Source organism: Aulonocara stuartgranti (assembly GCF_965226115.1).
Source record: "Aulonocara stuartgranti genome assembly, chromosome: 5".
Taxonomy (NCBI): Eukaryota; Metazoa; Chordata; class Actinopteri; order Cichliformes; family Cichlidae; genus Aulonocara; species Aulonocara stuartgranti.
Window position 1 is genome coordinate 35,418,641 of NC_138943.1, and position 12,269 is coordinate 35,430,909.

A 12,269-nucleotide genomic window follows, 5' to 3' on the forward strand; every position below is an offset into this window, starting at 1 on the left:
CAGCATCTAGCACAGGTACACAATCTACTCAGCCTAGATGAGGGATGAGACAGCATGTTACTATGGCAACCCCTGACTTTACCTGCATCTGAGAGATCGCGTAGGGAGCTGCTGAGGGCGCTTCTCTTCAGACCTTCACCGATGGCATAGCTGTCGTCGAGGCTTGCTCGGCTCAGGTTTCCGTTTCCTGCATCCTTCTTTAACCCGGAGCTCTGGGACATGCTAGGCCTCACCACGCCCTTCTGTTTTTCCAGCTCAGCTGTGCAAGGAGAAAATACATATGTGCCATATACTCCTGGCTTCCACATATTTTCTACTGATGCGAGACAGCTGCTGATATCGTCTATAAAAAATGGGAACAATTTACTCACATTCTATCCGGTACTTCTCCATCTCTTGGACTTCTGCAATAGATTCTCGCAAATCATCAGTGAACTTTTTGCGGTCCTGAGGATTGGGTGCATTGAAGTTGATGAGGACTTTGATATCAGCTCCAGGAATGGCTGAAGTCAGGCGAACGCCATTGGGATAGTCTAAAGAATGATGAAAATAACATTTCAGACATTATACTATTGAAGTCTATTAGAGTTAGGACTGATGTTACCAGTAGGACATAATAGGATCTGAAACCAGCTGCGGGATATCAGAACTACCATCAGAGACAACAGATTTAGGATATTAAAGTATGTGTATGTGGAGTATGTGACTTGGATTATAGATATAATTCAAAGTTTCCATGATGGCAAGCTCTGAGGTTGGCTGTTATCCATCAAAAAGGAACTTTCCAATAGACTTTCCCATTGGGATTTCTGTTAAAGGAACCATGTGACTTAAGTTTAAGTGCGAGAGTTTAACCTTCAAACAGTCCTTGTTTAGGAGGTTCTGTTGATGGAACATTTGGGATCTTTGACTTTGTTCATTTGTATTCTTGTATTTTCCCACTAGTGTCCATTGGCCATTTATAAGAACCTGCAACTGCAAACAGTTATTTTTTGTGCCCGCTTAGCTTTGAAAAGTCATGGAGCTACAGAGGAAGTCCTGAACTGTCTAGGAAGTTTTTGCATAGAAAGGCATCAAACCGGATTTTCAAGCATGACTTTTGTCGGTGCTATATAAATAAAAACGAATCAAATGAAATGAAATTTGACACAACAGCCTACAATGAGAAAGTCAGCTTTAACATTCGTAATAATAATTTAAAAAGATGCAGTTTAAAAGTAATAGTTTCTGAAAATGTCCGCTAATCAATTTGCGTTATGAGATCAGACCAAAAACAGGGCTGAAGAAACTTGTGGTTCCCTAACATTAGTTCCCTAACATTAGTTCCTAGAACTAAGGGGTCTGGGGACTCTCGGTGGACACACATCTATATCACAGTGAGTGCTTCATGCAAATACTACTTACACTGATTCTCAAAGAGGAGGACTTGCATGCCATAAAGAGAGAAGGACTGTCGAAAGCTGTATGTCACAGAATTCTTTTTCTTCTGGAAGATTTTTGTAACCTGTGAAAAAAGCAAAGCACACACTCTTTTTAAGAGTCTTTCACTCTAAAACAGAGTTTGTTCTCTTTTTACTGAAAGTAACATCTGCCATACCACTAGCAAGTCATTGAAAAGGAAGATCTCCCTTTGGTGCAGGCCCAACTTTTGAGGTTTGTTGGGGTCGGGCACTTCAAAAAGTCTGCAGTAACAGACCAGTCTCCGGTGGGGTAGAGATAGTACCTGCACAACACAATACAGTATAATTTCTTATTCTGTCTCTTGGTGCTTCACAAAGAGCTTTCAAACATGCTGCTTCAAACTTTATGCCTCATACAGCCTTGAGGAATAACAGAAAAATCCCACTCAGTGCTAATATGAAAATAATTGAAAGGAAATACTTACACAGCCAAGACCATGATGTAAAGAGCCAATCTAAGGAGTAAGAAATCAAACAAAACACATTTCAGAGCTTGAGGGACACATGTGAAAATGTATGCAACAAGAATGATAAGAAGTTTCAAGCAATGTTTAAGACCAAATTAAAAACCAAAACAGTTTTACGGATGACAGAACCACGCTGCCAGAGTCCTTCACTTTCCTCTTTTCCGACTCCGTCCCCCATAATGGTCATGACATCATAAGGATCATCTCTCAGGTATCGACTCACAGAAGGAGTAGTTTTCAAATAAACGGCTTCAAGATCATTATGAGTGAGGCTGTTTATCTCATTTTTACACAGCTTGTTAGCTCAGACTTTTCTTGTGGTTGGTACTCAGGGCAAACAACATACTGCAGTAATTCACAATGGTATAGTAGCCCTGAAGGGTCGCACGGTGAAGAAAGCTGGCCATGAATTAACCATCACACTATAGCAGTTCAGAGGCACACTGGGTAATTTAGTGTTAATGCTCCTGCTTGGATTCAGCTCTTGAGTGGAGGTTTTTAAAAGAAAAGGAGTTACACTTCACATGTAGCTGTCCAAGGTCAAACTCCAACTTACTGGCTTTTTTCCAACGATTAGCTTTTCCACTTTCTGAACCTGGGAAACGTGGTCTTCATTTGTCTTGAGCTCCCGCTTGCGAATCCGTTCGTATATCCCTACGAGCATCTCTCGGGGGATGTCCTCCCCATCATCGACTCCTGCCGGGGGATAAGAGGAAAAGAGAAATAGAGAAAAAAAGAGGGATTAATGATTAAATTGCAGATTTATGCAAGCCAAACCTCTAAATATACTTACTTGCTGCATTGCTTATGTATCTCAAAATACATACAGAAATGTCCTTCAAAGCTCTTTGTGGACAAGTATTTTCTCCTCCATTCAATACTGTACTTTAATTACAGACACTTCAATAGGCAGAAAAATTATTCAGTCATGCCATAAAGCCATTTCCTAATACCCTCAAAATCTGTTGAGGACAACTAAAAAGTACTTTGCTTCGACAGGAAAGCTTTCTTGGCCATGACTTCCAAAAAAATAAATACCTTATTGACATGGCCATTAATCAAGGCAATGTGCATGCACAAAACTCAATTTTAAGATGAATATTTATCCTCAGAGAAACAGTAATGTGTCAGGGGAATACTGGTTTTGTGACAGAACGTTGGATGTGGTGCAGTGAGGGAGAACAAAGTACCTCTAAGGTTCTTAACAAAGTCCTCCAGCTTCATCTTCCTCTCAGGCTTGACGTTGGGGCTGTACATGTCAGTGTTGAGGAGGATGATTGCAAAGGCAAGGATGAAGATGGTGTCGGGGTTCCTGAATTGTCGCACCACACCGGGGTTGCAGATGCAGTAACGCTGGCTGGGAAGAATATGTAAGGAGCAGAAACTGAATGCAAAAATCATTGTTCTGATAAAAACAATATGTGTGTAAATTAATATTTGGGCCATTAATCCACCTATATTTACCCCTAACAGACAAAAGCAAAACTATTTACTTTAATAGCACAACTGTGCTATCAAAGTGCAGCCATTGCTAACTTTAGCTAGATAAACTAATATATTAACAGAGCTATTGTATGTATTATAAGAATTTACTATGATGTCTTTACATAGTCTACATCTAAATATAAGCATTACATTAACAGACAGAGGTGCAACAACTAGAGTCATGGTGCCACGACAATAACTTGGTCTTAAACACCAAAAAGACCAAGGAGATCATTGTAGATTTCTGGAAGAGGGGTCATAACAACCATCTGCCTCTCTTCATTGGCAGTGAGGCGGTGGAGAGGGTGAGCAGTTTTAAATTCTTGGGGGTAACTGTGACCGAGGACCTGTCCTGGGGCAACCATATCACCTCAGTTGTACGGAAGGCCCAACAGCGCCTCTACTACCTGAGGAGACTGCGGAGCGCACACATTCCCAGATCTCTGATGTTGAACTTCTACAACTGTGCCATCAGCAGCGTTCTGACGTATGGATTTCTAGTGTGGTTCCCCAGCTGCACCAAGGCCGATCAGCAAGCACTCCAGCGGGTGGTGAAAGAAGCTGGCAGAATTATTGGAACAAGTCTGCCAGAGATCAGTAATATCTTCCCCACTCGCTGTCTGAGGAGGGTGCACAGTATCCTGCGGGACCAACATCACCCTGCGCGCCACCTTTTCCATCTGCTGCCCTCAGGGAGAAGGTACAGGTCTATACAGGCCAGAACATCCAGACTGGCCAACAGCCTGTATCCACAGGCTGTGAGGCTCGTGAACTCTCTGCCCCCCTCTCACGGACAATAACCATATCCAACTTCTTAATAGCAATGAACTGGTCTGCATTGGTGCATCATATCTTTATTCTCTTCCCCCTCCTGCCCCCCCCCCCCTCTTTCTTAAATAGATAACTATCATATCTGATATCATATCTCACAGTACAATAATATTGAATGGGTTGCATTGTTGTATTTTGTCATGTTTCTCAGGTCTTTGTCTGAATTTCTACGAACATTATTGCTAAGGATTGTCTTATTGCATTGGAGTCACACTGGGTTAAATATGTACACTTGGGTTTTAAGGGGTATTTATTATTTTCTTCTTTTTTTTTGGGTTGTATGGAAGCCCCAAACGCAATTTCATTGTTCTTGACAATGACAATAAATAAATAAATACCAAATACCAAATGCATCAGTACTGACTAACGTACAGTAGGTGACAATATGCTAAAATTAGCACGCTAGACTAATTAGCTCATTTAGACTACCCAAAGACTTGAGACCTGAGCCAGTTTCTAAAAATGACCTTAATGCTACTGAAATAACACAAATAATATTACATCAATTTCACTTTGACTTATGTTAGATGCATTCTGGAAAGTTACAATGCAATGTTTTGCTTGAACATAGGAGCTAGTTGATAAGAAGGCATCAGTAAGACAACTTACTGGCAAAGTAAAGGTGTAAGCTTCCCTGTAAGCGATTAGTTCGGGGCATAGGTATCAATGCTTCACCTGATATTAATATTGAGCTCTCTGCTATCTGTTCTGCAGTCAAAGAAATAATGTGCAAGTACAGTAACATTTGTCAATACAGCCTCCATGTATTACACGGGCAATTTCTGAACCACCACAAAGGGAGCTTGTACTCATATCTGGATATGGCTGCAGGTGAGCACCAGATGAGCAGTCATCACTATCTCCCCTGTAACTGTGCTGTTTACTGAGGCCGAAATGTCCTTGCTCACTGCTGATCGAAGCGAATTCTCTATGCACACGAGGGCACCTTTTCTGCTGGAAGTTTTGGAAAAGTAAATGAGGCACAAACAACATTATCAGCAGCCCTGAGGGAGGTATTCCTTCACTCTTTGAACTAATTTTCTCTAAATCATTTTCTACAATGCCTTGGTCGAACAAAAGTCTGGATTTGAAATGGCTTTGCACCGCTCTATTGCTTTCTGCTCGCGACCGTTACATTTAGACTTTTTGGTGTCACCTTTGTTTTAGAGGATAATGGTGTTGTTGAAATGGAGCAAAGCTGGTTTGTGCTATCCATTAATCATAAACGCTATATTGGTGGTAAATACTAGACACGGCAATGAACCCCATAATGACCATCCTGTCACATAATCAGTTAGTCTAAATTGATGTATGACCCTATTTGCAAAAACATCATTTTACACCTCCTTTCTACAGAAAGGCACATGAAGTGGTTTAGATTTAAGCTACCTACATTGGTTTGGGAACTAAAGCCATGGTTTTGCACCCAACTTTTAAAAGCATGCCTTACCTGAAGGCCTCTATCAGTCGCTCTACCTTCTGTGCTTCCCCTTGGACTCTGATGTGTGCCTGGAATTTCCTGAGCGCTTCATCCAGCTCCATAGCTGAGAAGTCCATTTCATCCACTACGCAGCTGGTGAAAAACACACGAGTTCACAGTGAGCAGGAAGTTTGGGAGTGTAACAAGCACCTGCCAGTTCAACTGAGAATATTTTAGAAGTTGTTGGGTTTTTTTTGGCCACATAGGTGAAGAACAGTTGCAGAAGTTTAAGATTAAGGATGACTACAAACTTGGCTGTTGTCAGTGAGTAAGCTGATCTGCTGTTGATTTTTCAGATTATATGCAGGACATGAAAGGGAGCAAGAGTTTTTCTGCTCACTTGACACTTAAGTAGAAGAAATGTTCATTTCTTCCTCTGCTGAGAAGAGGATTGTGACTCAGCACTCCAGAGCAGTGATACCTTGCATGTCTGGATTTATAGACATTTTCTCAAGGAGCCCTTTAGTTATGCCTGACACCAGCGGACCTTTTCTGGCCTTATCCTCCAATGAATCTCAATAGGCTCTGACAGAGCTGGTGTATTTCAAGTGGGTCTAAGATAAGTCTGTGCAATCTAAAGCATGAGGCACTATTGGAATGATACAAAGGAGTGGAGAGTAGACAATCTATACGACTGCTCTCTCATATCAAAAAACCTGGAAACTATAAAGAGGATCTGTATGTTTATCTGAGCATCATGGCAATTTCCTGAGTGGATTCCATTTCTGCTTATTTCCTGCATGTAACTTGAGTCATTATATAGTCCTTAGACAGTGTGAATGAGGGTAAATTACAAACTGCCAACCTTATGTGCAACTAAATGATGATTTATATTTATGTTCCCAGGAGGCAAATAAACTAACATTCTGTGCACTGGCATAGTTGGCAACTTAAATCAAAAGCCTGAAATGATTCATCCTCAAATACAAATATTCCAAAAGAGTACACCGGCATGATCTGCTGCAGACTCACTCGAGGACATCCCGGTTGAACTGTTTCTGCCGATTACCCAGGAACTCGCCAATCATCTGCCTACTCAAGCCTTTCCTCTGGAGCAGGAAGTGGGCCACACCCACCGGAGTGTCTGGAACAAAGTTTCGCTCTATCAGATACTGAATGCCTTTTTCTGGCTTCCTAGAGACACAGGAAAGAGTAGAGAAAGAGAGACCAAAAAAGAAAGAGGCAAAATGAGAGTGGGTGAGGACACATTCCAAATCTGTGATTATCCCGTTGCGCTCCTAACCCGGCCAAATGTGTGTCGCATGAGGGACAGGACGTAGGGAAGCCAGGAGAGAGTTACAACTCTCTACGGTGTTGATCACAAATGATTAAAAGGCATTTTATAGCGGGCTCAGAAAGCAACCAAATCCACAATCAGCAATGATTAAACAGATTCAGCCGGGCTCAAACGAACTGGAGCAGAATGAGTTTGAAGCTTGCTTGCACTTTACGCAGAACAGGCAGAGATAGTTCTTGTTCCAAACAACTTCATTGCATTTTAATGTGAGGTTCATTTCGAGTTTCTAAGACAAAACAAACACAAAAATCCCATTTTGTAAGTCATGTGAAATGAACTGCATCGAACTTGAACAAGCCAAAGAGTGTGAATGTATCATGTGTTAAGTGACGTTCTATCGTGTGGACGTACTTGTTGAAGAGATTTAGGCCAATGCGGTAATGCCTCTTGCGAATGATGTCATTGCTGAATGCAGGTGAGTCCCAGCTGTTGCGAGTTTCTTTGTGGTACGTCTGCTTGCTGAGCGTCTGTTCACGCAGGCTGTCCCTGGACGAGGATTCAGAACTACAATTGATGGTATCGTTGGAGTTCGATGTGCTGTTGATGCTGTCATTGTCGCCATCTGAGAAATCCGACTCTGACTTGCTCTGCCGGTTTGCTGTACCATTGATTGCCAGATGGGCCTCCAGCTGTCGCGATCGATGTCGGGAAGTGTCTTCTTCTCTGGAAGGCCCTCGAGGTGGCAGGCTGTGGCTGACTTGTTTAGGGCTACTCTGCTGGTTGCTGATGCTTCGTTCGTAGGCATTCTGTCTCTTTAAAGAGCTGCGGTCAGAACGATCACTCAGCTCCACTGAGCTATCACTGGGAGGCTCTATGGTCAATAAGGGTAGGTGATCTACCCGTAGACGTTGCTCTTGGCATTCCAAGGAAGGTGTACTGCGGCAGCTGGTATCGGTGTCCCCTTTTTCATCCTTATGAGCAAGAGACCAATAATCTTGTGAGGAGTTGAGCGAACGCTGGCGCAAGTCTGATTCTGTGCTTGAGGGCCGGTCTACAGACTGAGAAAGAGGAAGGGGTGGTGATAACTCCTCTTCGTCGATGTACAGGGTGACATCGCTGTAAGACGCTGTCATCTCATCGAGTTTACGGTGTTCTGAGGCGCTGTGGGAGGGTTTCACCTGACAGGTGACCTCTCTGTCCATATCCTGGAGGCCTCTCCCTGGCTCTGACTGACTGTCTTCACCATGTAGGCTGCGGCAGTTCAGAGCATCATCTATGGACTCGGCTAGAGATTTCACCTGCCTTGAAAAGGCATCTTCTAGTTCTGTGATGGCATCTGTGAAGTCGCTCTGTGTGGTGGGGGTCTTGGCCTGCACACCCATCTCCCCGCCATGGTCTGACTGCCTTAGTGCACCAATTTTAGTGCCATCATCTGTGAGAGAGACCTGCTTTCCCTCGAAGTAGGAGCTATGGACTTTTTCAGGTCCTTCAAAGGAAAACTGCATTCTCATATTGGATAGGACGATCCGTCTGGACATACGGTTCTCAGACATAGAGCTTCTAAGACGCTCAAAGTTTTTGTTCATCTGGTATTGGCGGAAAGCTGTCTGTATGGTGCGGGCAGCATGCCGGGTTATGAAACGCCCACCATATTTGCGCTCTAGCATCTCCACCTGTAGGGAAAGGAGGGGAATTTGAGAGAAATGAAAACGTATTGGAAACATGGGAACACTTTCCTCAATAGTCCCTTTAGACGTGTTCTTACGAGACTTGAGACTTGCAAAAGCATCCTACAATGGTACAACCGAAGCAAAAAACAAAAAACTAAACAAAAATAAGAAAACCCAGAAAGCTAATTTCCTGAGCTCTCTGGCAAAATATATTTGTCTGACACACAAAAAACATCGTTATGATAAAGATGGTTCATCTATGATCACACAGTCTAATTAAAGAGACTTGACCACATTATTTTTAAGAGATGCTAACACCAATAACTAAACAAGCTTTGTTCACTGAATGAAGCCTTGGGAGTAACAGCTGAAAGCTCTGAAAAAACTAGCAAGGATTCTAATCCTTCTGTCCAAAACAACAAAATGTGTGTCTGTACGCCACAGCCTGTAAGCACAATAGGTACAGGTGGCTTGTTTTATGAGAAACAGTACATTTTCTAACTGTATGACCACTTTAGTTCATTAACATAAATGTAAGATAACCAGAAACTGCTTTTTTCTCTGAAACTGAAAAGAACAAATCCTACTGAATCATTGCAGTGCTTGAGAGAAACAGTATCCTGTCTTGTATTCTGTATATGACTATACTGAAAAGTCTCAAACTATATGCCTCTAATTAGAATAATGTCAGGGCTGAATTGCATTGTCCCCCTCTCATTCCCGTACCGCTTACACTGACCTGGTTTCCACCTATGGACTCATGGGGGTAAAAAATGACACTAAATCTATACCACTTCTGTATGGGACGGCCAAGGAGGCGAGTGGGTTTATACTTGCCACAAATGGAACATGACAGGAAGTTTCAATGCAAGAAGTTAAGCAGTGACAAAAGGATTAAGCGGTGATATCATTTCCTATCGATAATGTATTACTAATATAGATGTCATACAGATGCTATTTATTATTGAAACACTATTATTTTGAAACAATGACAGTTTGACGTGTCATGTGATAAATAACTCAGAAGAGCATTTAGCTACATTTGACAGTGTGCTTAGTAACTCTGGTCTTTCTGGTTCATTCTAAGTTCTTAGTGCTTTCCTGTGGGCTTCAGCTATATGAAACTATAGAAGTAATAAATAAATGCAAACAGACTCTAGATACTCTATATAAACAAACTATGCTGTGAGTCTGTTTGGTTGGCACACAACCAGAGCTAAGGAGGGAATGATGCTCTCTACTGGGGTCACCAAAGTCACTAGATGATCTTTTATGTAGTTCTTCTAAAGGCCATGCACATATTTTCCTGTCATGTCCTTATACAAGAGTCTCAAATTCTACTCAGCAACACACTTTAATGCCTAGTTGCCTGCTTTTTCTTTGGGCTTGCTTACAGATAATACGCTGTATGGTTTCCACTACCCATAGTCCTCTCCATGTTGTGGTCAAGCCACAACCTCTGAGGCTGAACAATGAAGTCGACTTTAAAATGCCAAAAACTTCAGTTCCTCTAATGAGTATCGTAATTGTCGGGCTATAAGCCGCTACTTTTTGCACCAGCTTTGAACCCTGCGGCTTTTAGTCAGGTGCGGCTTTTCTATGGATTGTCCATGATTTTTGTGATATCGTAAGACGATTTGTTTTGTTTGTTCCGCTGTTGTACGGCACTACGTTGCCTGGCGGAAGGGCATGTGATCAGACACACAGTATCGGGGTTCAAGAGTGGTATGTTGGTCACGTGTCCATCCGCCAGGCAACATAGTGCCGTACAAGTAGCGCGAAAAACAAACTTCAAAGTAGCGCTACACGTTCAGCCGGAGGCGTGGATGACGAGCGGCAATAAACTTGCGAAAAGCAAGTCATGCTCAACTCCACCGGTGGAATCTGACAGCGTGGAAAAGTGTGAAAACATCCACGATCATCAACGGATTTCGAAGGGCTGGACTGCTGCATGATGGAGAGGAGGACACCGCCACGGCCCTTCAGAGGGTGTTTGACTCTGACACTGACAACGAGGATTTGTTTGGTTTTGTAAGAAGCTGAGAGTGGATGACGAAGCCATCCTGAGCCTGTTTGTATCCGACACTGGAGGAGAGGACTTTGGTGGTTTTAGTGCGCAGGAAGATGGTGGTGAATGACTGACTTTTCTTCTTGTTGAAGCCGTGTCACTGCACCTGAGCCTAAAAGGTAGTCCGAATCTATTTTTCTGGTGTGCTGTAGGTCATTGTTATGTACTACATTTGTTACTCGTTTATGAAGCACAGCACATGTTTCGTACTTGTAATTACCGCTACTTTTACATATACCTAAAAAGTTGTGCAAATATGTACCCATAACTTGTTTTTCAAAATATTAATAAAAGTGATGTGTCTCCAAACAGCCATCTCTTTCCTGACAATTCCCTTTGTGCATATTCTCTTACATAACAAATTTCCCACGTGTGGGACTAATAAAGGTTATCTTATCTTATCTTATCTTATATGATAAGTCAACATTGAAACACTTGCGGCTTTTAGTCAGGTGCGGCTAATGTATGTACAAAACAGGATTTTCCCCTGATTTTAGCTTGTGCGGCTAATATTCAGGTGCGCTTTGTAGTCCGGGAAATACGGTACTTGAGGATGGTAGCAAATCTCAATATACGCTCAACTTACTCCTATTTAAGTCACTGAACAGGACCCTTTGACTGTGTTGATGCCTAATTTTGCTGCTAATTAAGTTATTGGTGTCCTCTGGAAAAAATGGAGGGATTCACTGTCATGTGGAGCCTTAGTACATGGCTGAAGACCAAGCAAACCATCCATGCCTACTACTGCTGGAAAAAGAAATGACTCTGACTATGAATTTTTTATGTGTTGAAAGCCTGTAACAGTCTGCACGGCCCTAAATACACATTACAAACTAACTGGACTTCCAAACTAGAAGGACTTGATGCACCACATCAGATATCATGGGGTGTAAAGCTAATAGATAATGGTGGGCAGCAAACTAATGAAAACATTATGAGAATACAATACAACAGGTTGCAATTTTTTTTAATGTTGACAGAAGTTTTGTTTTTATACTTTCAGAATGAATCAGTCAGAAAGTGAAAAATGGAAAAACCTTGGCAGGGAACTGCAGTTTTGGCTAATAATTCTCCTTTGATGTGCCACGAAAAACTAGGATCTACTACACATCTGCTCATAATGCCTCTGTGTTCAAGCTACTCATTACTCTAAGTTTTAACAAATTTAAGTTAGTGTGGCCCTTTCCCGTCTCACCTGCTTGTCCTGTAGGTCAGATGAGAGCTCATAGCTCTCTGACAGCGAGCGGGAGCGCTTGATTGCCTCCTCTTCTGCTTGCTTGCGGAGGATGGACTGAGAGTGCTGAAGCTTGGGCCGTCTGGGCCGTGGGTGGCCTGGCAGCAAGATGTGCCCGTAGAGCTGGCTGTCCAGGTGGTCGGGGCCGAGCCCGCCGCTGTGGGTCACTGGGACACAACTGTAGCCACCACTAGGGTCCACAGAAGCTCCCACTTCAGTTCCTGGAGCATCACCTTCCACACTGCGGCACACAAACACAGAGAGCACGCCAAGTTAGTCTGCTTAGTCATTTTCCTGAGTGCACACACTCCCTTGTGTGTGTCAGCACAGAGCACGT

The 12,269-nt window shown here is 42.7% G+C and overlaps 1 protein-coding gene across 13 annotated transcripts in view; it reads right to left on the reverse strand.

The window, feature by feature from the left end:
- iqsec1b (IQ motif and Sec7 domain ArfGEF 1b) overlaps nucleotides 1–12,269 on the reverse strand; it is a gene marked incomplete at its 5' end in the record, with an annotated part of 239,537 nt that overhangs the window by 7,382 nt on the left and 219,886 nt on the right. For all 13 annotated transcript variants that reach the window (XM_082533540.1, XM_082533539.1, XM_082533534.1 and 10 more), the window contains 11 exons: nucleotides 83–259; nucleotides 372–533; nucleotides 1,405–1,504; nucleotides 1,598–1,723; nucleotides 1,886–1,915; nucleotides 2,484–2,623; nucleotides 3,118–3,284; nucleotides 5,694–5,816; nucleotides 6,696–6,857; nucleotides 7,372–8,633; nucleotides 11,894–12,173. In XM_082533540.1, coding sequence (XP_082389666.1) covers nucleotides 83–259; nucleotides 372–533; nucleotides 1,405–1,504; nucleotides 1,598–1,723; nucleotides 1,886–1,915; nucleotides 2,484–2,623; nucleotides 3,118–3,284; nucleotides 5,694–5,816; nucleotides 6,696–6,857; nucleotides 7,372–8,633; nucleotides 11,894–12,173 — 2,729 coding nt within the window. The remainder of the gene's footprint in view (nucleotides 1–82; nucleotides 260–371; nucleotides 534–1,404; nucleotides 1,505–1,597; nucleotides 1,724–1,885; nucleotides 1,916–2,483; nucleotides 2,624–3,117; nucleotides 3,285–5,693; nucleotides 5,817–6,695; nucleotides 6,858–7,371; nucleotides 8,634–11,893; nucleotides 12,174–12,269) is intronic.